This window comes from Peromyscus californicus, unplaced genomic scaffold (genome assembly GCF_007827085.1).
Source record: "Peromyscus californicus insignis strain IS unplaced genomic scaffold, ASM782708v3 Scaffold_1__1_contigs__length_55948999, whole genome shotgun sequence".
Classification (NCBI taxonomy): domain Eukaryota; kingdom Metazoa; phylum Chordata; class Mammalia; order Rodentia; family Cricetidae; genus Peromyscus; species Peromyscus californicus.
In genome coordinates, this window is record NW_026294492.1 from 53,068,572 (window position 1) to 53,096,275 (window position 27,704).

The window sequence follows — 27,704 nt, forward strand, 5'->3', positions numbered from 1 at the left end:
GTATGATTATTACTGATGACTCCTGCAGGACCATAGTGAAAAAGAGCAATAATAGGAGCAGAAATTAATGAAACCTGTGTGGTTTGAAATGTAAACAACACTGGGTAGTTTCAGAGGGTCATGTGCTGAAACAGAGGCTGTAATTACCAGGGAGGTTAGGGCCATTAGAGACCAGGTACCTCCTCTTCCTTAGAAATGTAGAAAAGTTGTTGTAAGGGAACTGCCCACCCATCCAAGCATTTAACTATGGGAGGTAAAGGAAGGTGATTCGTAGTCCGAAAAACAAACTTCACGCAGACCATTCTGCTGCTCTGTTCCAGTGGGGCAAGGTCCGTTTAAAGCTAGAACCTCGTGTGGTGATATTATCTATGCGCTACTTTTTTCTTGAAAGAAGAAAAATGAAATGTTTAATGGTCCAAGCACGAGTGAGGAGACTCTGAGAGTTCATTGCATGAATACATGATGATGAAGCCTGGGTTGCATTTCGAGACCAAAACATGCTGAGATACCCAAGCTTTGAGACTCTGCGTAGAAGAGAATAGCGGAGAGAAGAGAAAATAGAATAGCTGCATGAAGTTAGTGGAAGTAGCAAAGAGAGAGCTAGCTGTCTGAGAAGTTGCAGTGAGAAAAAGCCATCTGAGCCCTTTGAAACTGAGGCCCCAGGTGTCTGAGACAGAGCTGCAGGGTTTGTGTGCCCTGTAGGGTTTCAGTTTTGCCTTGGTCCAATATTCCCTTACTTCTTTGAAAGGGAAATGTATATTCTGTGCCATTGTGTATTGGGCATACATAATTTGTGTTTTGATTTTACAAGATGGCACATTCAAAATATTGCCTTGATTTTTCAGAAGAAACTTTGGACATTAGAACAGTGGTGAGACTGTTACGTAATACGGAGAACTTTGAAGTTCTGCTGCATGCCAATCTCTGCAGGTCTGAGACAGATCTGTGCTTGGGGTGGAAGCCAGAGATGGGAACCACCGAGCTGTGTCCCTTCACAACACTCTGTCCCTAAGGGAGCTGCTCCTGTCACTCCAGCCTCACTAGCCAATCAGGGCTCCAGATAGACTGCCTGACAGAATGGGGCAGGCACTTCCGGTCCGCCATGCTGCAGGGAGGCTCTGTGGTTCCTTGTGCAGCGCTGTGACCCGCTGCCGGGAGCTGTGAAGAGAGCGGGGCGAGCTCGGAATCCGCCATGGTGAGCGAGGGGCCGCCGTCCGCACGGGGAGGAGCCGTGGGAGGTGGTGTGGGGTTCCGGGGCTGCGGGAACCGGCGTCCGGACGCAGCGGCCTGTGAGGTCACGTGAGGTCCCTGAGGATCCTGCTGTCGCTGTGGCCTCTGAATAACTTCCAGCTGCGGCTGCGGCTGCACTTAACGTGGGCTTGGGTGAACTGTGTGAAGATTTGTCCTGATTTCCCACGTCAATATGCAGGGCGCGCGCATGCGCAGCTTTCATCTTTGCTGTGGAAGGCAGTTAACTCGCAGAGTCCTGGTCTCTCTAGTGTCTTCTAGAAGTTCTGCACTTGTCACTGAACATTCAGGTGTAGGTAGATCTGTCCCCTGTTAATTCTGTGCAGGGTGTAAATTCTGTGTCATTAACACATTTGCATGTAGATGACAGGGTGGTCCAGTCACGTGTAGTAAGGCCATTCTTTCTGGGTTTCCTGGCCTCGTGTGTCAAAATTGACTCTATATTAATTGTGTCTTTATTTCTAAGTTTTGTCTTAGTTTTTCTTGATCTCTTTATTCTATCCCAAATAGTACATAGAAAGTTCTAGGCCAGTTACTGCTGCACAGTGAGAGCCTGAAAGGACTAAGCAGACACCATAACAGGCTGCTCAGTCTTCTCTCAGAGATCAGGCCTCAATTTCAGTTTCCTGAGACTTGAGCAAGCAGTTTCTGGGAGGGCTATGACATAGTCCTTGCAGTAGCTCCCTTTCTGCATGTACTCTGACCCTGACCGCTCAAGGTTCAGCCAGTTTTTTACTGTCAAGGACCCCTCACCAACTTAAGAGCAACGTGCATGGGGTCAATGTGAACGTGTGAGGCCAGCCAGCCTCCATGGCAGCTCAAGGACAGTGCCTGGGCCACTGAGTCAGTTCCCACAGTCAGTATGTGTAAGGCCAGCCAGCCCCCATGGCAGCTCAAGGACAAAGCCTGGGACTTGTCCAGGCCTGCCCCAAAATGAAAACTGTAATGTAACCCCCAACCAGTAAATTCAAATATTACATACCCTCACGCAGTCATAAGATGCAAAGTCTTATACCACCCAGCTTGCAGTTTTTCCCTTTAAAAAATCCCTCATCCTGAGAACTCAGGGCCATTCTCCTCCACCTGCTAGTCAGATTGTTGGACACGGACCAAACCTGGGCTTGCTTTGCTATCAATAAACCCCTTTGTGCTTGCATCAGATATCGGCTCTGTGGTGGTGGTGGTGTTGGGGGGGGGGGGGGGTCTTGAGACATGGGCCCATCTCAGGAAACCTTAAAGAAAAGTATGTCTGTGTACTTTGTTTTGAGTCACATTCTCTCTGCCTGATAAAGGTCATGGAATTAAATTTGAGTTTCCTGCAAAAGCAGTATGTTCTTAACACCTGAGCCATCTCTTCAGCCAAAAATCCAAGTATTACATTTCTGTGACTTTGAAACATTTTTACTTTTTCAAACATTTAAAAGTTGATTCTTTAATCAGTATGAAAGCATTCAAATAATTATGAGGATCAACTTAATATGCCAGACTTTGTTGACTCCCCAAGGTGGGGGGGCAGGAGAAGGGGAGAGAGGGGGAACTGGGATTGGTATGTAAAAATGAAAAAAAAATTTAATTAAAAAAACGAAAAAAGAAAAATAAATTCATATGATACACTAGTAAAATAACATTCAAGAGGGTACTCTACCTAGAACAAAACTTTCTTTTTGTCAGCTCCATTACATTGAGACTAGGTCTCACTGCATAGTCCTAGCTGGCCTTGAATTCAAGATCTTTCTGCCTCTTTCAATCTAGGATTAAAGGCCTAAGCTACTATACCTGGCCATATTTATAACATTTATGTAACATTTACATAAACTATCATAAGCTGATAGGTTAATAAGAAAAACAATTGCCTTCTAGATCTCAAGTAAACTGCCTTCACAGCATGCTTTTTTAACATTGTCTGGAGCTTTCCCCATAGCTTTTATTTCAGTTTCTGTTAAGCTTTACTTGTTCATTTTATTTTTTGTTTGTGCATGACTCCATAAATGTATATGGTTGCTACTTCTCTCTGAGGCCAGAAAAAGGTTGGATTTATTGGAGTTATAGGCATGTAAGCCAACTGACCTGTGTATGGGACACCAGACTCAGGTCCTCTGCAAGAGCAGCACAGTCTTAAAAGCTGATCCTCCCCTGCAGGCCCTGCAGGTTTCTGAAGCTAATGAGCCAGTACCCTGAGAAGATGGTTTTAACTTTACTTTTCTAATGACATAAACCTAGCAGTCAAATAGCACCCACTCAATGCTATTTGATACTCTCAAAAAGATCAAGAGTCACTATAGAATTCTTGATCATAGTCATCTTGGTTATCTTCATGTTCACAAGTATGATGGTGTAAATAAACACAAGCTTATGCTTTGAAATTGCCAGATGTCTGTTGTGTTTAATTTTGAAGATACTGACCTCAGCAGGGTCATCTGGGAAAAGAGAGCCATCTTCAGCCACCAATAACCTGCTTTCTGGTCTTTTTAGCAATTGCTTACAAGTTGTGGCAGTAGTACCACATGCAGCTCAGGCCCATCCATGAACTGTCAATAACTGTCCAGCCATTATATAATCACCATTAGCATGTGACTCCACCTTCTATTTTCCAAGTTCAGGTAGAAATGAGTAGCCATTTTTAGTCTGGATTCAGATAGCTCTAGTTCCTTTTTTACCTCTCAAGATAGTATGTGAGTACTGTTAATGCCATCTCTCCTTCTAGAGTTTTAAATAAATTGGTTAGTGCGTAATTAGGCATTAGACATTTTGGTTTTGCTGAAATAGCACTGGAAATACCAAGCACAGCTCATGCAGCTGGGAAAGAATTGGTAAGTGAATTTCTTTTTCCTGCCATGCCCTAGCTTGCTTAGGATGTAAAGTTAGCATTTTCATAGGTTCTCATAAGTCCTCACTAGGAAATGGAGGGAATTTATGATTGGATATATTATCAAATTCCTCACCCTGTGATTCAGGGACATTCTTAGGAAATGGAGGATAGGTATTTAAAGGAGGTTCCAATAAGGAAGCTGAGGGAACTGTCACCACCTTGTAACTGGTGATGTTTTTACTTGACCTATGTTATCTTTTAGTTGTAATAATGCTGATTGGCATATTCTGCTCATTGATCATGAGGCTGTGCTCTCAGGAATGTAAAATGATATAGAGAGGAACTGTAGGAGAAAATGCAGGAATGTCCTGGTGGTTAGTCTATCTTGTACACTGCGCTTCTAAGTAACAAGTGTGGCCCACCATGCTCCTGAATATTCCCCAAAGTCAGAACATTGAATTATAAACTAGCATGGGTAGTCAGTAGCTGGCCCGCTGACCTGTCTACACTCTCCACGTCTCCTTTTATATGCTACTTCTGCATAGAGATCTGGTGGGTTGTATGACTGCTCACTTTTCAACCCAAGGTGATGTGCTAACCAATTATAGTCAATAGACTTCCACTGTATAAGTAGTTGCTCATGTGAAGTAAAGTAGATGATGTTCCATGAAACCATCCCTGGAGTGGTTCTTCTCTATGCCCTTTCCTGACCCATGGGTATTGTGGCCTTGTTGGGGGACACACAGGTAATAACTGTAACAGCAACTTGGCACCCAACATGGGTGATCTGTTTTTTCTTTTTTCTTTCAGGAAGGGTCTTACTGATTCATCCTCGCTTGCCTGAAACTTATGATGTAAAGCAGGTTCATCTCTTCCTCCCCAGTGCTAATATTAAAAGTGCATGTCACTGTGCCCAGCCTCAGTGTTTACTATTAAAATGTCACTACCTGGAGGATGGAGCTTGGTAAGGAAAAAACATGCAAGGCTAACCTCAGCTATTTACTGAACTTGAGGCCAACCTGAGCTACTTGAGACTATTTCCTCCCCAAACAAAAACAGCTATGTGCACTCATGCATAGTGTAATACCAGGACTCAGGAGGCAGAGACATAGGAGGAAGCAAATTTAACCTAATGTTTGCATAGTTCTATTCCAACCAGGTCTAAATAGGGAAACCTTGTCCCCTCAGCAAAACAGCAATAGATGTCATAACCCATGAAAATAGACTACCTACAAGTGGTTAAAGTGCTTGCTTCTGAGCCTGATGATTTGAGTTCAGTCCCCAGGACCCACATGATGGAAAAAATGACTCTCACAAGTTGTTCTCTTACTTCCACATGTGTGCAGCACTTCAGACACCATGCATGGAAGACAGGGTGCTGGGAATGTAGGTCATGGGTAGAACACCTGACCAAGCATGTGAAAGCTTTGGGTCCCATCCTAGCACCTCAGAAAAACATCTTGCTTAAGTCAGGATTCCTCTTTGCTGTCCCTGATCTTCTGCACCTCCCTGTGCAGTCCATGCTAGTCTGGATGCTAGGATTACAGGCATATGCCACCTAGTCGGCTTGATATATTATGTAAAAATCTCTAAAGAGTTGCAGTAAAGACTTCTTAATCAAACTAACAGCAGAATGCATTTACACTCCTCTTGCCCCAGGAGTTCAATCCAGCAGGGCATAGGCTCTGGCAGCTCCTTTCTGTTCTCTCCAACTTCAGAGGTTACTAATTCAGGTTTCTATTTAATCCAATTAAGGTGAATCATCAATGTACTGGATAGTTTTCTGTCAACTTGACACAAGCTAGAGTCATTTGAGAGGAGAGAGCCTCTATTGAGAAAACGCTCCCGTAAGATCTAGATGTAGGCAAGCCTGGAAGATATTTTTTTAATTAGTGATTAATTGGGAAATGCCCAGCCCATTGTGGATGGTGCCACCCATGGGCTGGTGGTCCTAGGTTTTATAAGAAAGCAGGCTGAGCAAGCCATGGTGAACAGGCCAGGGGGCAGCACCTTCCATGGCCTCTGCATCAGCTCCTGCTTCCTGGTTCCCACCCTGCTTGAGTTCCTGTCATGCCTTCCTTCCTGAGCATGGGGAGCAGGAGCCTTTGTGTGGAAACATGCTTATTGTTGACCTCACCGTGCAGAGAGCATAGCTCTACTGCTTTTATTGTCTCCATGGAAGGCAGATTTGCTGACTAGCTGAGCCCTAGTTTCTCTATTATCTTCTCAAAGTTCTGAACTTCCCACTTAACACAGGTGTAGGATCCCACTGGAATTAATTTTGTACAGATCTTAAAATCTGTGTTATTAATACATATCATAAATGCCACCATGTTCCATTCACATGTGTTAGTAAGGCCATACTTACTGTATATTCTAGTCTCATTGGTTAACACTGACTATATTTTAATTGTTTTCTTATGTCTCTTTGGTCTGGTGTTCTATTGATCTCTTTATTCTTCCCCAGACAGTAAATCTTTCTGGTAGTTAGTGTTCAAAGTTTTGAAGTCAAATGTTGTCACTGTCTGTGCTGTTTATTCAATCTTACGTTGATCTCGTTTTCATTCTTGATGACCTTTTGCCATCAGTTTTCTGTTGTTGATGGCATAAATTATTAGATTTTTATTGGATTTTATTGAATCTCTGGCTGAAATTCTCAATTTTTGTAATATTCTATTGACATAATAGCCAAAAAGGCAGCAAAGCACAAGGTTGCTTTCTTATCAAGGTTGGCTCAGCTCCCTGCTTGGACTTTCCCATCCTCCGTCAGACACATATCCCAGTGGGATCCACACTTCTCAAAGTTTAAATGTGCATTATTAAACCCTTTTCTTTAAAAAGACAGTTTAGTTAGATTAGCATGAATATAGGAGGAGATGGTACCTATGGCCTAGGCAGGTAGATCCCATGTTGCAAAGGAATAGAGAAAAGAATACTGTGATTTCAGTCAGAGAAAGTTGAGTCCATCCATATATCTTACCATTCATATTATAACTGGAAGCCAAGCATTGTCTTCCAGGTGTTTTACCTCCTCAGCCCCCAGACACAAGATGTTGCTTGACCCATTTTTCCCAGTAGAGTATGGTCTGGGCTGTGATCAGATGGATCTGTGACTCTCCGTGTTGGCTGGAATTTAAGACCTTCAGAATCCAACTTGCTAAACTAGTGAAATTGAATTTGAAGCCTTAGTAGCCTTGTGAGGCACTTCTACCCCAATTAGAAATGCAGCTTCCAGATGGCATCATATACAGCAGTCACACTGAAGACATGAAGAGACTGCCTTCACTGCTTCCAGCAGACCTGATCCAAGGTTTCCTGGGTTCTCCAAGGGAACTTGGTAGAGAGGGAAACAAGGCATAATGCAATGCACTCAGAGAAAAGATAGGGACTTAAACCTAAGTTTGGAGGTCTTATGTTGTTTAGTCTTTTCTTAGATAATGTAGGAAAGGTTATATTGATAAAGCCTATAACCAGGCAAGAAGTACAGGCCCACCCCCAATTTGGGTAAATATTTTCTTCCTTTTAGTTCTCTCTCTCCCCACTTGCCCATCCTCCACCCCTTCCCTTTCCCTCTCCCTCCCCATTGTTCTCACTCCCTGTTTTTTCTTCAATTTATTTCACTCTTTTCTTTTAGAGTTCTTTCTACTTAGGTTACATTTCTTTCATGGTTTATATTTGCCTCAGGCTCTTATCTTTGAATGTTCGGTCCTCAGTTAGTAGAACTAATTGTGTCAAATTAGGAGGTATGCCCTTGTGGGAGTAGGTGAGTCTTGTTTGTTAAGGTGAAACTATAGGTGGGCTTTGAAGTTTCAAAAGCCCAAGTGAAGAAAGTGTTTCTTTCTGCTTGTATATCTGTGTATCAGGATGTTAGTCTCAGCACCATGCATGCCTACCTTGATGCTGCCATTCATGATGATAATGAACTAATCCTCTGTCTGTGTAATCACGCCCCCATTTAAAAACCTTGCATTGTAACAGTCACCTTGGTCATAGTGTTTCTTCACAGCAATGGACCAGTAACTAAGATAGATATTTTTGTGTAATATTTTGGTGTATTGTCTGTATGTATTCTTCTCATAACTTGTGAAAATGAGTAAAGCTAAATTAAATAGTCATGGACTGTCTTAACAACATTTAGTCTGTTGTATGGTCATTACTGATGACTCATGCAGATCTATAGAGGAAAAGAGCAACAATAGGGAAAGAAATTCATGAAACCTGTGTGTTTTGGTAGGAAAAACAGCACTAGGTGGTTTCAGATGACAGTCCTGGATTCTTCCTCTGTGCTTTCAGTTCAGCGCTGTTGCAGCCATCTGTTTGGCAGACTCAAGGCCCCAGTGAGGAGACTGATTGTTAATTGTTTGAAGATGTGAAAATGAAGACTGGGTTGCATTTTGAGACCACTAGATGTTGAGATTCCCAAGCTCTGAGACATTGTCATGAATATCTGGATGTAGGATGTGGAAGAAGCAAGAGAGAGATGTGTGAAATGTGTCAAAGAGAAGGAGCCATCTAAGCCTTTTAAAACTATAGCCCCACGTGTCTAACACAGAGCAGCAGGATTTGGTGTTTGCTCTGCGTTTCAGTCTCATATTGGTCCAGTCTTTCCTTACTTCTTTGAAAAGGAAATGTGTATATTGTGCCATTGTTTGTTGGGTAGATATAATGTGCATACTCTGCCATTGTGTGTTGGGTAGTTTTTTTATTTCACAAGTTAACACATTCTGGAGACTGCCTTTAGTGTCAGAAGGAACTTTTTACATTCTAACAATGTTGGGACTGTTACAGAATATGGATATCTTTGTGGTTAGACTAATTTTGTATTTTGCATTATGGATTGAGTATGAAGCTATCATGACCTGTGTCAATACATGGTAGGTTGAATGAAAACTCTCCCCAAGTACAAAGATGTGTTTGACACCTGTGGGTTGTAGTTTTCATAGGGGTGCATATGTTACCTCTAGGATGAGCAGTCTTTCCAGAGTATGTTAGTATTTGGGGATAGGTGTTGAGTGTTTATACCCATGACCACACTTGTCTTCTTTCTGTGGTTGAAGCTGAGCAGTCCCCTTCCTTCTCATGCAGCCACGCCATTACCATCATAACAGACTCCATCCCTAAATAATGTAAGATAAAATAGATGCAATTGCTTTTTCTTGCTAAGCCATTTTTCTGCCCTGATGTTTTTATTTTTATGTATTTGATGATAGAATTAGGTTTTTGTATATGTGAAAATTTGCTTTTGTGCTGAGCTTTACCCACTTCTTTACTTTTAAACTCTGGCAGAAAGTATCATTGTTGACCACCAGGATGACATACATTCATGGCAATACTGATCTCCTGCATCATTACATTGCAGATGTGTAACTTTATCCATATAGTTATGCATGTTTTAATTTGTTTTTAGTTTTTGAAATGTGTGCATGGGTCTTTTGCATGAGTGTGTGTGTGTGTGTGTGTGTGTGTGTGTGTGTGTGTGCGTGTGTGTGTGTTTACTGTGTGTGTGCCTGGTGTTCACTGAAGTCAGAAGAGAGCACTGAATTCTCTTGAACTGGAGTTACAAATTGTTGGGACCTCAAGTGAGTACTGGGGATTGATTCAGGTCCTCAAAAGTAGCAGGTGATCTTAACTGTTGACCCATCTTTATACTGTATTAGGTTTAGTTTGTTGTTTGATTGTTTTAATTTATTAGCATCAACTTTTACTCACTAATGTTTTTGAGAAACCTTTTGATCTGTCAGTCACTCATTAAAAATGCATTTCTTCAATATGAATATTATATTACCCTTAGAGTTTAGGTGAGGCACTCCATTTTTCTGAAAGACAAGTACATTTATGAAGTGGATTTTTAACTCATTGGTGGAATTTAGTGTGAGCCCTGAGTGCTCTCTTTTTTGTCTTTGTTTGTTTGAGACAGGGTCTCACTATGTATCTTTGGCTCTCCTGGAAATCTTTATCCAGACCAGACTGGCCTGGAAATCATGAAGATTTACTTGTCTCTGCCTCCTGAGTTTTGTCATTAAAAGTGTGCACCATCATACCCATCTTGTCCATCCTTTTATGATGTCAGTAATTTTGATACAATTTAGTTGATGTTTACACAATACTATTGCTCTGTTTGCATGTTTCTCTCTATATGTAAGTTAGCATTTTTCTTGGAATGTCATATACTGTTCAGAGGGCCCAGAAATGATAGTCATGGTCCTCCTTTTCTGTTTCCTTCTAAAATGATTTGGTGATTGCATTTGAAATTCTGTTGAGCACACAGAATTATGTAAATATATTCACAATGAAGTATACATTTGAAATGTATTCAATCTCAACATTTCTATTACATATGTATATGGGGTATTTTAGGATGCAGTGACCTATGAGGATGTGCATGTGAACTTCACTCAGGAAGAGTGGGCTTTGCTGGATTCTTCCCAGAAGAGTCTCTACAAAGATGTGATGCTGGAAACCTATGAGAACCTCATCTCTATAGGTAAGAATGTGAGCTTTCTGTCACATTTTAGCTTAAGGGGACAAGCCTTTCTTGGAGATTGGTGTTCCACTGTGATTTCAACTCAAATTTTGCATAATTTTCAATAATATATCATAAATTTTTGGTACTATATTTTAGGCTACAAATGGGAAGACCAGAATATTGAAGAACATTGTCAAAGTTCTAGAAGACATGGAAGGTAATTTTCATCTGCAAGGAGATACATTTATGCCTTTGAAGAAATTTTAATATGCCCTGATATTTAATGAAAAACAACAGTGTAAATAATTATAGCTTTGTGATGATTATTAAATTCCTGCAACATTATGTACTTCTGTTTCAGGTAGCATGATCTGTTTGCAATGCAGTCCTCTAAGAAACAAAACAAGGAAACAATGCCTTAACAAATGTCACCATATTAATCATAGCCCTGTTGTAGAATTATCCATCCATACAGTTTCATTCCATTCAAGTATTGAAAAGGCATTCATATTCATTAGGGGATTTGGGTGTGTCTAAGACCTTTTATAAGCAAATAGTGCATAGTAAAGCTATTGTTACTCATATACTTGTAGTGATTTATCATAGTTTAGTGAGAAGGGAAGTTTGTAACAATCAAGAAGCATGTTGTGGTGGAGAGACCTTAATCGACGAGGAATGAAAAGTTAAACTGTGAATGCAATGTGAAAACCTTTTGTTTGTAATCGTTGCTTTAATAGGTATATCGCCTGTCATTCTAGATATAAGCCATGTGAGCATAAGGGATATGGAAAGAAGCAATGTACCTCTCTCTCTCCCAGAAAAATTGGAAGATATGTAGTATTTCCCACTATGAGAAGACATGGTGATCGTGATTTAAATGTACAATTAATTGGATTTCCAATTAGTTCATTGGGAATATATCAACATACTTACACTGGGGGAAAACCTTATGATGACAAGAAATATGGAAATTCTTCAACCTGCCCTGGTTCAGATTGCACATGTAATGTGACTCACACTTCAGGAAAATGTTTTGAATGTGATCAGTGTCGTAAAGCTCTGAGTTTTTCTAGTTCTCTTCAAAGAGGAGAAATAACTCACATAGAAAAAGGATGCTGTAAATGTGAGCCATGTACTAAAGACTTGAACCATCACAGGTATATACAAACATGTAGAAGATCTGATAATGAAGAAGAACCCTATGAATGTAAACAATGGGATAAAACATTTAGATCTGATTCCTCTTTACATTTACATGAAAGAATTCCTTTGAAAATAAAACACTATGAATATAATCAAGGTGATAAAGCCTTTGCATATCATAGTTGTCTTCAATATGGATGTCATCAGTGTGGAAAGGCCTTTCAATGTCACAATTATCTTCAAACACATGAAACAACTCATACTGGAGAGAAACCCTGTGAATGTAATCAATTTGGCAAAGCCATTGCAAGTACTGGTGATTTTTACAGGCATGAAAGAATTCATACGGGCAGGAAACTGTATCAGTGTAATCAATGTGGTAAAGCCTTTGCACAGAAGAGTAATCTTCTCAGGCATGAAAGAAGTCATACTGGAGAGAAACCCTATGTTTGTTATCAGTGTGGTAAAGCCTTTGCAGATAACAGCAGTCTTCACAAGCATGAAAGAAATCATACTGGAGAGAAACCCTATGAATGTAATCAATGTGGTAAAGCCTTTGCAAATTCCAGTAATCTTAAACAACATGTAAGAAATCATACTGGAGAGAAGCCCTATGAATGTAATCAATGTGGTAAAGCCTTTGCATATCCTAGTAGTATTCAAAGGCATGAAAGAAGTCATACTGGAGAGAAACCCTATGAATGTAATCAATGTGGTAAAGCCTTTGCACAAAAGATTAATCTTCACAAGCATGAAAGAAGTCATACTGGAGAGAAACCCTATGTTTGTAATCAATGTGATAAAGCCTTTGCAGATAGCAGTACTCTTCAAAAGCATGTACGAAGTCATACTGGAGAGAAACCATATTTATGTAATCTATGTGGTAAAGCCTTTGCACAGAAGTGTCATCTTCTCAGTCATGAAAAAATTCATACTGGAGAGAAACCCTATGAATGTAATCAATGTGGTAAAGCCTTTGCAGAGAAAAGTCATCTTCACAGGCATGAAAGAAGTCACACTGGGGAGAATTCCTATGAATGTAGTCAATGTGGTAAAGCTTTTGCATATAACAGTCATCTTCACAGACATGAAAGAATACATACTAGAGAAAAATCCCATGAACATAAGAGGTAAAACTTTGTACATCAGGCAGAGACAAAATCATTTTGGAGATGCCAGTACCATGGGGTATCCACCAAGACCGTCAGCAGTGGTAAAGTGGAACCAGTAAGAGCCTAGAAGAAAAGTTGTGGGAACTGCCAAGGGTGGAGCCAGAGAAGCCCTGAAGATTGGGAGTGGATCCCAGTCATTAGTAGTGGAGTTATTTATACTGTTAGAGTTTGGTTTTTTTTCCTTCTTTCGGAATGTGACTGACCTAATTCATCCCTTTTGAAGAGAGAAGGTATTTAACTTAATTTTGATATTTTTACAAAAGCCATAGTTGAAAGACTTTGAACTTTTAAAAGAGATTTTGGATTTATTGTGAGATTGAATATTTTTAAGGAAAAATTTTTAATGTGTTTGAATTTGTAAAGATTATAGGACTTTTATTAAAGTTATTTATGTTTTTAATGTGAGATCTTGGGAATGAATAAGAAAGGAAGGGTTGTGGCTTAGTAGTGATGTTTGTGTGTCAAGTTTGACAAATGGTCAGTTGTACTGGCTAGTTTTATGTCAATTTCACACTAGAGTTGTCTGAAAGGAGGAAAACTCAAGAAAATGCTTCCATAAGATCCAGGTATAAGGCATTTTTTTAAAAAAAATAATGATTGATTGGTAAAGGTCCTGGGATCTATAAGAAAGCAGGTTGAGCAAGGCATGGGAAGCAAGCCACTAAGAAGCACCCCTCCATGGCCTCTGCATCAGCTCCTGCCTCCCAAGTTCCTGCCCTGCTTGAGTTCTTGTCCTGACTTCCTTCAGTGATGAACAGCAATGCTTAAATGTAAACCAAATAAACCCTTTTCTGCCCATCTTGCTTTTTGGTCATGGTGTTTCATTACCAAAGTTCTAACTAAGACATCCTGTCTCCAAAAATTAATAAAAAGGGGTTTTGGACAGATGGCTCAGCAATTAAGCACACTGGCTATTCTTCCAGAGGACAGTTTCAATTCCCAGCACCCACATGAAAATTCACAACTGTCTGTAAGTCCTGTTCCATGTTACCCAACACTTTCACACAGTCTTACATACAAACAAAACACCAATGCATGTAAAATAAACTATTAAAAAAAAGACTTTATCAAATTATGAAACTTAATATAGTTTGGACTCTATTCAAGTAAATCTTTTGTTTTCTTCATTCTGTGTTTATAATTACATTAAGAAGCAATTTTCTGAGTCCATTCACAGAAGGATAGAAATCATTCAATTCTTCAATGACCAAATAGTAGAGAATTTCATCACCATTAAGTGATAGAAGACAGAAACATTAGTGTTGTAGCTTCACCTTCTACATTATAATGACATATTGGCGAGTTGGGGATTTGACTCAATAATAAAGCTGCTGTTGGGTACCCAAATTTGGTTCCTAGCACCCACATCAGATGGCTCAGAACTACTTTTAAAGCTTTGTCCTGGAGATCTGATGCACTCTGCTGACTTACTTGGGCACCAGGTATCAAATGGTGCAGATATATATGTATTTGTGTGTATGTGCATGTGCAAGTGTGCATGACTCCATATTTTTAAAAGCTTTCTTCATGTATATGTTATGTTTTTTCCTAAAATTAAAATAAATTTAGATATATATTGTCAGAACATGGTCCTGAATGAAAACATTCTACATGATTATGTTAACACTCCCAGAAGTCAAGTCCAGAAGTCTTGTGACCTTGCTTTCTTCAAAACATGAAATTGGAATGTTTTTGTGCTCTTCCCAGGTGTAGCAGATAGGTGTGAGTTGACTTCAGATTACTCATTATTGCTTGCTGTTCTTATTCGATTAAATGTTTCAACTAACCTTTATATGACTGTATGGAAAAGCGTGTTTTTGTCATACATCACTTGTTTTTTTATTATTGTATACAGCTTGAACTCATGAGAACTTTACTCATGACCTTTCTTAACCTGTCAAGTATAAATTGTATGGGACACTGAATAAAGTTGGCTATCATGCCATAGTCCTCCTCATTTATTGGCTCCATTCTCCCAAGTCCCACCATCTTTAGAGTGGTGAAAAGTGGCACTTGAACAGAAACTGGAAGTTGGCTGCAAGTTAAAGAGAAGACCCTTAGTAAAGGAGAGATGAGTGAGAATAATGGGGCAGAAATGAGGAGCGGGATGGGGGTGGGGGGTAGGTTCCTTATGTTGACCTAGTGCATCATTTTTTTTTAAAGAATGGAGCATACTACTAACATTAAAATCACAATTATTAGATTGCTTGAAAATTGATTAGGATTATAACTTCTGGTTTCCAGAAGACAGAATTTTAGATGAAGTATGGACAGAGCCCAAAATGATAGTGAAAAGGCGTATAAACAAGGAAAAGATCCCTGTTCAATTTTGTGTCCTTTGTTCATTAACATGGACTATTATCAAACTAAGGAAGACAAGGAGGATATTAATCATGAAAGACTCACTATGAATTTTTTCAATGACTATAAACTTCATGATCAAACTTTTAATTAGTAAAAGAGGCACAAAGGTGATTTTCCTTGTTCAGGCAAAATCAAAAGTAAAAATATCACCTATGTGTGTGCTGAGGACAGCTCCCTCAGTTACTTCACTGGAGCCTACTTTATATACATATACTCCATTTTCTGAAAATGACCCTGAAGGATAGGATGAGTAATTTACTGATCAATCTAATCTTCAATTCTCTGTATTTTGGTGAAGACTTAGGAGAGCCTATTAAAAAGTTGATTTTATTTACCAATTCCTTATGGGCCTCATGAGGTGTAATTGGTATTTCTAGTGCAGCTTCAGCAAAATTGAGATGTTTAAATGTTAGAGAATTGTATGAATCTCAAATATTATTAAGGACCAGCCTTCATATTCTTCCCAGGGGCTCAGAAGAGAAGCTATTAACGGTGAGAATTATTTTTGGGAAAAAGAATCTATGTACACTGTGCTCTTTGTCTACTTTATTCCTGTAGGATAAAATCCTATCTACACAGCTTCAGTTCTGCTCTCATGCCTAGCTCCTTTCTTGCCTTATTTCTCTCTACATTTATCTGCTGTCCCCACAAAGTTCTATCTTAATTCTCTTATCTTAGTTCTGCCCCACCTTTGTCTTTCTCATCTTGTTCTTACCCATCTTGTTCTTCCCCATCTAGCTCTTCCTCATCTTCCATCTCATTCTAGTTCTCTAGTCTAAATCCTTTCCAGTCAAAATCCTCAAAAATCCTCCCTAAGACTCTGAGGTTTGCAGTGATATACCCATGTAATGACAGTGCTCTAGCCAAATCAAGGTCACGAGGCTTGAATTCTTACAGGGTCATAAAGAGTTTTCCTTAGGCAGTGACCATCAGGCTTTCTTTTACAACCCAAAAAGGGAGTGGTAAGGGAGGAGGTCAACTGAGAGCTAAAATCAGTTAATATATCAGAAAAAGGGGATTTATGTGCTCAAACTACATTCCTAGAAGTGGTTAGGTAAAAACGTTAGGCATCTGTAATGTTAGTAAGGCTGTATAAGAAAGGGGGTCTCAGCTTAAATTGCACAAGAAATAAAGCTATCTGCCTGACTTAGGAGATAAGTATTGTTTCCTTAGTTCAGGAGATCATTTGGCCTTGGATGCTTGATAGGTATTTTAGATAAATACACTGTTAGGAGTTCTTGGAAGCACACATAGCATACAAGAAAATCACTGTAGGAACCAGCATATATGTATATATATATATATATATATATATATATATATATATGTGTGTGTGTGTGTGTGTGTGTGTGTGTGTGTGTGTGTATGTGTATGTGTATATATATATGTATATATATGTATGTGTGTGTGTGTGCATGTGTGCTAAAATATCACCAAGATTTCTTAAGCCATGGCTTCAGAAAAGTCCTTGACCTTTTCAAATAGTAGCTTTTGTGATAGTAGCTGGATCCCATTACATTTTCCTGCAGCTTGTAGCATATGGACTTTAAAATCATTTGCAGACTAATATGGAAAGATAGGAAATCTTTATCCAGCTGGCAAGAGAGGGGTTTTCTCATATGACCTGAATTTGTGATTACAAAAGTTGTCCAAACCTCTCCTCTTCCACAGGCAGATATTTATTTTATTAATGGATCAGGAAGGATTTCTAGTCCAGATATTCATCAATCTATCAATACTTCTTTTTCCTGAGCTCAACAGTTGGGACTGGCTGTTTTGATTCATGTATTACAGTTAATTTATAAACCTTTAAATATTGTTTCAGATTCTGCTTATGTTGTTGAAATATTTCCAGCAATAGGAACTACTTTAATTTTAACTGCAGTTTCTGTTAAGCTTCCATTACTACAGGAACTAAAACATCTGGCAAAACCCATAGACATCCTTTATTTATTATTCATACTTGGGCATATTCCAGCCTGCCTGTTTTTATTGCAGAGGGAAATAAACCGATGCATTAATCTGCCCAATTTTTATTTCTCCAGAACAGGAACATCTACACCTACACACTACTGCTAATATACTTCATGTACAGTGTCCCATCCTACTTAGAGTAGTGGGATAAATTGTTCAGGAATGTCCTATTTATGTTCCTTTACACTGTCAGTCATACAGGTGGAGTTAATCACAGAGGTAAAAATACTAATGAATTATGTTAAATGGCTTTCACTCACTTTGCTCTTGAACCTTGGATGTCATAACAGCATGTGTTCATTTGTACGTGTTCTACATTTCTGTGGGCCAGACCTCAATCCTCAGAGAACACTTCTACAAACAAACTTTTGCTATTAAGTGAGTGCCAACTTTTATACAACTTACACTAGAACAGTATATACTAATTTTAAAAAACTACACCCCTTCCCCCTGGGCTCCACATTCCATCCCACAACTCTGGAAGACTTCTGCTTTACCACAGAACAGGCTTGTTCTATAGACTCCAAGTAAAACACCTCCCACTATCCACTAATACTCACTTAAAGCCCATCCAACAGAACCCTGCTCTCCTGGGCTCCATATTCTGGGCCAAAACTTGGGCAGAAGACCTGCTTTCCTGGAGGCCATGCCAGTACTAGGAATCCCAGGTAAGATATCACCTACTGCCAGTTAAGACCCCCAAGAGCCCACCCAACAGCCCCCAAATGCACACATTCCCCTGGGCTCCATATCCCAGCCTACAATTTTGACAGAAGGTTTTTGCCTTACCAGAGGCCATGCCTTACTAGGAACCCTAGAGGCCACACAAGTACTTGAAACCACAGAGGCAACATTGGCACACAAGAGCCCAGAGGCCATGCAAGATGCAAAAACTTCAGTGGAGACACCCCACTGGATCTGCCACCAGAACCCAAGACCACTCAGGCCAGAAGACCAGAGAGGAAACAGAAACCAATGGGAAAACATCCAAAAATATCCATCTAACAAAGATAAAATCAGAAATCAGCACCTTAACCTATAATAACCCCAAACCTAGATGACTAATCAAAAACAGCCACATCAATATGGTACCACCAGAGTCCAACTATCCTGCAACAGCAAGTCCTGGATTCCAACACAGCTGAAGCAAAAGAATATGACCTTAAATTCAATCTTATGAAGATGATAGAAGTCTTTAAAGAGGAAATTAATAAATCCCTTAAAGAAATCCAGGAAAATACAAACAAACAGGTGAAGGTAATGAATAAAACTGTTCAAGTCCTGAAAATGGAAATAGAAGCAATAAAGAAAACCAAGTGAGGGAATCCTGGAGATGGAAAATCTGGGAAAACAAACAGTAACTACAGGCACAAGCATCACCAACAGAATACAAGAGATAGAAGAGATATCAGGTATAAAAGATACAATAGAAGAAATTGATACATCAGTCAAAGAAAATGTTAAATCTAAAATGTTCCTAACATAAAACATCCAGGAATCTGGAACACTGAAAGGACCAAACCTAAAACTTAATAGGAATAGAAGAAGAATCCTAAGTCAAAGACCCAGAAATCATTTTCAATAAAAGCATAGAACAAAATTTCTCAACTAAAGGAAGAGATGCCTATAAACATACAAGAAGCTTACAAAACACCAAGTAGATTGCACCAGAAAAGAAAGTCTGTCTGGCACATAATGATTAAAACACTAAATTACAGAACAAAGAATATTAAAAGCTGAAAGAGAAAGGAGCCAAGTAACATATAAGGGCCGACTTATTAAAATTATACCTGACTTCTCAACTGAGGCTCTAAGAGCCAGATGGACCTGGATAGATGTCTTACGAGATCTAAGAGATCACAGATGCCAGCCTAGACTGTTGTACCCAGCAAAACTTTCCATCAACTAGATGGAGAAAACAAGATACTCTATGACAAAACCAAATTTAACAATATCTATCCACAAATCCATTCCTACAGAATGATACTAGAAGGAAAACTCCAACACAAAGAGGTTAGTGACACCCAAGAAAACACATAAAATAAATGATTTCACAACATCAAAATGAAAAGAAGGGACACACACACACACACACACACACACACACACACACACACACACTACCTCCATCACTACCAACATCAAAATGACAAGAATTAACAATCACTGCTCCTTAAAATTTTTTTTCAGTATCAATGAACTCAATTCCCTAATAAAAGGTCACAGGCTATCAAAATACATGTGAAAAGAGGCTCCATTATTTTGCTGCACACAGGAAACACACCTCACCTCAAAGATGGACATTACCTCAGAGTAAAAGGTTGGAAAAAGGTTTTTCATACCATCACCCAAGAAGCAAGCTGGTGCAGCCATTCTAATATCTAGCAAAATAGATTTCCAAACAAAATAATCAAAATGGATGGAAAGGGATACTTCATACTCATCAAAGGGATAATCCACCAAGATATCTCAATTCTGAACATCTATACCCTAAATGCATGGGCACCCACATTTGTAAAAGAAGCATTACTAAAGCTTAAATCACACATCAAATCCTACACATTCATAGTGGAAATTTCAGTGTCTCACTCTCACCAATGGACAAGTTACCCAGACATAAACTAAACAGAAAAGTCATAGAATAAACAGACATTATGACTCAAATGGGCCTAACATATCTATGGAACATTTGCCTCAAAGAAAAAAGAATATACCTTTTTCTCAGCACCTCATGGAACCTTCTCTGAAGTTATACTCAGCTACAAAGCAAGTCTCAATAGATAATTTGAACTAAAAATTTGAAATAAGCTTTGTATCTTAAGACATCACCATGTTCAGCAGGGAGGAGCTTGGACCTGCCTCAGCTGAGTGGGCCAGGCTCTGCTGAATCCCCATGGGAGAAACCTTGATTTTGAAAATGTGGGGATGAGGGGTGGCTTGGGAGGGAAGGCTGGGGGTGGGAAGAGGGAAGAGGTGGGATCTGTGGTTGGTATGTAAAGTGAATAGAAAATTTCTTAATAAAAAAATGAGGAAAAAAAGAGATCACCATGGATCAAAGTTGGACTTCAACAACAACTGAAGCAACAGAAAGTCTACAAACTTGTGGACACTGAGCAACTCTCTACTGAGTTGCCACTGGCTCAATGAAGAAATAAATAAAGACTTCCAGGAATTCAATGAAAATAAATGCACAACAACCCAAATTTATGGAATATAATAAAAGAGGATGCCAAGAGGAAAGTTCATAGCACTAAGTGCCTTCATAAGAGAATTAGAGAAATCCCACATTGGCGACTTAACAGAACACCTGTAAGTGCTAGAACAAAAAGAAGCAAATACACTCAAGAGGAATAGATGACAGGAAATAATCAAACTTAAGGCCAAAGTCAATAAACAGAAACATGAGAACAATACAAAGAATCAATGAAACAAAGTGTTGGTTCTTTGAGAAAAATCAACAAGATAGACCAACCCTTATCTAAATTAAAATGCACAGAGAGAATACTCAAATTAACAAAATCAGAAAAGAAAGGGGAGCACAACACTAGACACTGAGGAAATTCAAAGAATCATTAGGTCATACTTCAAACACTTGTACTCTACAAAATTGGAAAATCTAAAAGAACTGGTTACCATTTACCAAAGTAAAATCAAAATCAAATGAACAACTTAAATAGAACTATAACCCCTAAGGAAATAGAAGCAATCATTAAAAATCTCTGAACCAAAAAAGCCCAGGTCCCAAATGGTTTTAGTGCAGAATTCTACCATACCTTCAGAGAAAAGCTAATACCAATAGTTCCATAAAATAAATTATTCCATAACATAAAAAAGAAGGAACATTGCCAAATTCATGTTATGAGGCCACAGTCACCCTGATACGCAAACCATATAGAGACTCAAAACAAAAAAAAGAATTACCCTCATGAACATTGATGCAAAAAAACTCAATAAAATACCCACAAGCCAAATCCAAGAACACATCAAAAATATCATCCATCATGATCAAGTCAGCTTCATCCCAGAGATACAGGGATAGTTCAACATATGAGAATCTGTCAATGTAATCCATCATATAGACCACCTGAAATAAAAAATACCACATACTCATCTAATTATATGCTAAAAAGGCCTTTGACAAAATCCAACACCTCTTCATGATAAAAGTCTTTGAGATCAGAGATACAAGGGACATACCTAACTAAACATAATAAAGGTAATATACAGCAAGCCTATAGCCAACCTAAAATTAAATGGAGAGAAATGTAAAACAATTCCACTAAAATCAGGGACAAGACAAAGCTGTCCACTCTCTATATATCTATTCAATGTAGTACTTGAAATTTTAGCCAGAGCAATAGGACAACAAAAGGAGATCAAGAAGATACAAATTGGAAAGGAAGAAGTCCAAGTATTACTATGTGCAGATGACATGATAGTATACATAGTCAATCCCAAATATTCTACCAGGGAACTCCTACAGCTGATAAACACTTTCAGTGAAATGGTTAAATACAAAATAAACTAAAAAAAAATCAGTAGCCCTCCTATATACAATTGACAATCAGACTGAGAAAGAAATCAGGGAAAGCACATTCTTCACAATAGCTACAAATAGTATAAAATACCTTGGTGTTACTCTAACCAAGCAAGTGAAAGACATGTATGACAAGAACTTCAAGTCTTTAAAGAAAGAAATTGGAGAAGATATTGGAAGATGGAAAGATTCCCCCATGCTCATGGATAGGTATGATTAACGCAGTAATAATGGCAATCTTACCAAAAGCAATCTACATATTCAATGCAATCCCCATCAAAATTCCAACAGAGTTTTTTACAGACCTTTAAAGAACAATACTCAACTTCAAAAACCCATGATAGCTAAAACAATCCTCTACAAGAAATGAACTTCCAGAGGTATCACCATCTTTGATTTCAAGCTGTGTAGTACAGAGCAATAGTAATAAAACCTGCATTGTGCCAGGTGGTGGTGACACATGCCTTTAATCCCAGCACTTGGGAGGCAGAGGCAGGTGGATCTCTGTGAGTTCAAGGCCAGTCTGGTCTACAGATCGAGTTCCAGGACAGGCTCCAAAACTACACAGAGAAACCCTGTCTCTAAAAAAACAAAAACAGAAACAAAAAAAAAAAAAAACCTGCATAGTACTGGCATTAAAACAGACATGTTGATTAATGGAATTGACTCAAAGACCCAGAAGTAAATCCCCAAACCTATGGGCACTTGATTTTTGATAAAGAAGCCAAAATTATTCAATGGAAAAATAAAGCATTTCAACAAATGGTGCTGGTTTAACCAAATGTCAGTATGTCGACTACAAGTAGATCCATATCTATGACCCTGCACAAAACTCAAGTCCAAGTGGATCAAAGACCTCAAAATAAAGGCAGATAAACTGAACCTGATAGAAGAGAAAGCCTTGAATGCATTGGCACAGGCGACAACTTCCTGAACAGAACACCAACAGTGAAAACACTAAGATCAACAAATAATAAATGATACCTCATAAAACTGAAAACCTTTTATAAGGCAAAGGACACTGTCAAAAGAACAAAATGGCAGCCTACAGAATGGAAGAAGATCTTCACCAACTCCACATCTGACAGAGGGCTGATATCTAAAATGTATAAAGAGCTCCAGAAACTACCACATAATATAATTTAAAATGGGGTATAGATCTAAACAGAAGATTCTCAACAGAAGAATCTCAAATGGCCAAGGAGCCCTTAAAGAAATGTTCAACATTCTTATCCTTCAGGAAAATGTAAATTAAAATGATTCAAATTTCATATTGCATCTGTCAGAATGGCTTAGATCAAAAATACAAATGGCAGCTCATGCTGGGAGGATGTGGAGCAACAGGAACATTCCTCAATTGCTGGTGGGAGTACAAACTTGTACAGCTACTTTGGAAGTCAGTGTGGCAGTTTCTCAGAAAATTGGTAATCGATCTACCTCAAGACCCAGCTATACAACTCTTAGGAATGAACCCAAAGAATGCTCAATCACACCACAAGGACATTTGCTCAACTATGTTCATAGCAACTTTATTCATAACAGCCAGAAAGTGAATATGACATAGATGTCCCTTAACAGAAGAATGAATAAAGAAGAGGTGGTACATTCACACAATACAATATTACTCAGCTGTCAAAAACAATGACATCATGAACTTTCAGGCCAATGGATGGAACTAGAAGAGATTATCCTGAATGAGATAACCCAGACACAGAAACACAAACATGGCATGTACTCACTGGTAAGTGGATATTAGCTATAAAGTAAAAATAACCTGGGCTGGAGGGGTGGCTCAACACTTAAAAGTACTGACTGCTCTTCTAGAGGTCCTGAGTTCAATTCCCAGCAACCACATGGTGACTCACAACCACCTGTAATGAGATCTGGTGACCTCTTATGGCCTGCAGGAACACATGCAGGCAGAACACTGTATACATAATAAATAAATAATAAATTTTAAAAAACATGTTATAATCCAGAGACCCAGAGAAGTTAGGTAACAAGGTGGGCTCAAGTGAGGGGGGGGACACATGAATCTCACTGTGAAGGAAAAATAGAATTAACATCACTAGTGGAAGGGGGAAGGGGTCTGCACAGGGATGGGGATGGAAACAGAAGTGATTGGGTGTAAGTAGGATAGAGAAAGAGAGCCCTGGGAGAGACAACTGGAATCGAGAGCCATCTCTGGGATGAGCTAGAAACCTAGTGCAATGGAAACTCCTAGGAATCTATGAGGGTGACCCTAGCTAAGACCCCTAGTAATGAGGGATACAGAACCTGAACCAACCAGCTTTTGTGATCAGGCAAGACTTCCCGTGGATAGACTGACACATCAACCCAGCCATAAAATCTTAGACTTACAATGTGTTCTGCTTACAAGATATGCTGGGGTAAAAGTGGCACAGAAATTATGGGAGGGGCCAACCAATGACTGGTACAGCTTGAGACCCATACTGTGAGAGAAGCCCACTCCTGACACTGCCTGGAGGGCCAGGACCCAGAGACTGGATATCCCAGAGACCTAGAATAGAACCATGACTGCCAATAAAAAAAATCAATGAAATGATTCCTAATGATATTCTGCTATACTCATAGATTGATACCTAGCCAATTGTCATCAGAGAGGCTTCACCCAGCAAGAAACAGAAACATGCAGAGACCCACAGCCAAATATTAAGTAGAGCTTGGGAAATTCTGAGAAGAGGGGGAGGTAGGATTGTAGGAGCCAAAAGAGTCAAGGTAATTGCAAGAAAACCCACAAAATCAACTAACCTGGCCTCATAGTGGCCCACAGAAATTGAACTGCTGAAGAGGGAGCCTGAATAAGAATGACTAGGCCCAGTGCATATATGTTATAGTTGTGTAGCTTGGTCTTCTTCTAGGACTCACAACAATGGGAGCAGGTCTCTGATCTTACCTCCTTTTGGGACCCTTTCCTCCTATTGGGTTGCTTCATCCAGCCTTAATAGGAGTGGATGTACCTAGTTTTACTGCAACTTGATATGCTAAGGTGGGTTTGATATCCATGGGAAGCCTGCCCTATTCTATAGAGATATGGAGGAGGAGTGGATGGGGGGAGAGTGGAGTTGAAGGGACTGAAAGAAGATGCAGGGGAAACTGTGGTTAGGGTGTAATAGATAGATAGATAGATAGATAGATAGATAGATAGATAGATAGATAGATAGATAGACAGACAGACAGACAGACAGATAGATAGATAGATAGATAGATAGATAGATAGATAGATAGATAAAAATTTAAGAAGTATAAGTAATAGAGGATTAATCATATTACAGGCATTCCATATAATACTCAAGGAAGAATATAATTGAAAGATGACATAGAACACTAAAATAGCAATTATTAAAAAATAAGAAGGGGTACTGGAGAGATGGCCTTGAGGTTAAAAGTACTGACTACTCTTTCAGAAGACCCGGGTACAATTCCCAGTACCCATATGGCAGCTCGCAACTTTCCATTACTCCTGTTCCTGTGGATCCAATGCCGTCATACAGACATTCCTGCAGGCAAGACAGCAATGTACATAAAATACAAATAAATAAAAAAAAAGAGTTTGGATATGGTGATATTTTATTTGTATTAAAATGTTATTTGTATGTTAATAAATAAAGTTTCCCGGGGCTCAGAGCAATTAGCAAGCCATAGGAAAGCAGGGCAGTGGTGGCGTACGCTTGTAATCCCAGCACTTGGTAGGCAGAGCTAGGTAAGTCTCTGTGTGTTCAGGGATACAGCCAGTATTGGATACACATGCCTTTAATTTCAATACTAATCATAGAAAACCTGGAGGTCTATACAGACAGGCCGTGATGAGGCAGTCATGTGGTTGGGTTTACAACCAATGAGAAGGCAGGACAGGAACTCTATATAAAGACTTTAACACAGGGGTAGCTCTGGTTTGGAGAGGTAGGACCACCACAGGAGGAAGGGTAAGGTTTTAGCTCTTAATTCTTGCCTCTTGGCTTTCTTCTTTGCATTGGTTCTGTGTTTCTTATTTAAAAAGATGGCTGGTTACATCTACATTTGGTGCCCAACATGACAAGAATCCATTAAAAACCGCTTGGTTTGGCTTGGCGGCAGGTCCAGTTTCCGGCCTGGTCGGCCCGGCTCCCTAGCTCAGGCCCAGGTCTGACTGACCCACAACTAGAGCTACTTGCAACTGCTACAAATAACTCAGGCCTGCCCTGCCGAACAGGGCCCCTGCCTGTAAAGCCAAGGCTTGACTTGGCTCAAGTGGCTACAATTTCTTGCTCTCTCTCTCTCTCTCTCTCTCTCTCTCTCTCTCTCTCTCTCTCTTTCTCTCTCTCTCTCTTGATTCACACCTTGAACACCAGGTGGCTGTTTTGAAATTCCCTCGGATTTCTACTGTTCTACACAAACTTGGTAAGTCAATTAACATATCTATTTAAAAGAGAATTTTTTTCTACATTAAAAAAAGGGGCTTTATGTATACATTGGAAAAAAATGGGCTTTGTTTGAAATTTTAGGCACTGTGACAATGGAACAACTATATGAAAAGATTAATATTGATCGAATTATTCAATTTATTACTTTTCTTATCCTTATTTCACTATTTAAAAAGATAGTCAATGTAAGTGCCAGGAAAACAGTCTTAGAAAAACTTGTTAAACCTATAAAAATGAATTATAGAGAAATTCAAATTCAGACAGAAGAAATTAACAGTGAAGTTGTTTCAAAATTGGATCACAAGGTTACAGAAAGAAAGCCAGTTTTCACACAATCACCCTTAATTTATCCAGTAGCCATACAGCAGCTACCTGATGAAGAGAATGAACAAAATACCTGGATTCCAGTTAAAATGTTAGACTTACAAAGATTTAAGGAGGCAATAGCATCTTATGGCATGCATTCCCCATATGTAAAGCAAATGTTAAACACCTGGTCAACTTGTAATAGGATTATACCAAAGGACTGGCGGGAATTGGCACAGGCTGTTCTTGAACCCGGACAAAATCTCCAGTGGAAAATGTGGTTCAATAATGAGGCTAAAAATATAGAAAAACAATGGAGGGATAACAGAATACAAGTCTGCCAGGATCAGCTTATTGGAGAAGGCCAATATGCTTCAGTACAAACACAATGTTTATATGATGTCCAAACCCTAGTTCTATGTTGAACAGCAGCCTTGAATGCATGGGACAGAGTTGAGGAACCAGGAAAAAAAACTGAGTCATTTACAAAGGTTATACAGGGCCCCAAAGAATCTTTCACAGATTTCTTACAAAGATTGACTTCAGCAGTACAGAGAATGGTCCCGAATTCAGAGGCTAGTCATATAATAATTGAATCTTTGGCCTTTGAGAACGCAAATGCAGCATGCAAAAGAATAATAAGGCCATTAAAGGCAAGATCTGCACCTTTGGAAGATTGGATTAGAGACAGGGTTAATGTTGAGGCTTATGATCATGCTATGTGGGTAGGAGAAGCAATTTCAAAACATTTGAGAAATGTTAGATGTTTTGGATGTGGAAAGCAAGGACATTTGAAAAGGGACTGTAAACACGTCATTCCTAGAAATAATGTTTCTTCAAGGAACAATGGCAACAGAATGCCCCTTCCTTCTGGAGTATGCAGAAGGTGTGGTAAGGGAAAACACTGGACCAACGAATGTAGATCAACAAGGGACAGACAGGGTAATCCTTTGCCTCAGGTTTCGGGAAACTCCCAGAGGGGCCTCAGACAGGCCCCCACAGTAAATCCAGTTCAAATCTTTTCTGCAGTTGTAGAGGAAACCCCTACTCAAAGCAACTAAATGCCTATTGGAATAAATCATTTTGGTTGGTCTGGTAGACATAGGTGCAGACATTACCATAATTGCACCAGAATTTTGGCATTCAACTTGGCCTTTATATATAACTCACATCCGATCCCATACTGGTCTGCCAGGCCCTCTAGCACAAGGCAATGATGAGATTGATAAATTATTGATAGGAAATGTGCTGGAGGCCTCAG

At 39.3% G+C, this 27,704-nt stretch overlaps 1 protein-coding gene across 3 annotated transcripts; it reads left to right on the forward strand.

Moving 5' to 3' along the window:
- The first annotated feature begins 1,085 nt into the window (after nucleotides 1-1,085).
- Nucleotides 1,086-14,785, forward strand: LOC128115872 (zinc finger protein 431-like). Of its 3 annotated transcripts, none has more exons than XM_052747005.1 (5): nucleotides 1,091-1,195; nucleotides 4,868-5,021; nucleotides 10,415-10,541; nucleotides 10,680-10,740; nucleotides 11,261-14,785. In XM_052747005.1, exons 2-5 carry the CDS (start codon nucleotides 4,959-4,961, stop codon nucleotides 12,798-12,800), a joined length of 1,791 nt encoding a protein of 596 aa, XP_052602965.1. In that variant the 5' UTR covers nucleotides 1,091-1,195; nucleotides 4,868-4,958; the 3' UTR covers nucleotides 12,801-14,785. The 3 variants fall into 3 exon arrangements, with proteins under 3 accessions (XP_052602967.1, XP_052602965.1, XP_052602966.1); XM_052747006.1 differs by having other exon boundaries at nucleotides 11,282-14,785; XM_052747007.1 differs by lacking the exon at nucleotides 4,868-5,021 and having other exon boundaries at nucleotides 1,086-1,195.
- Nucleotides 14,786-27,704: the final 12,919 nt, after the last annotated feature.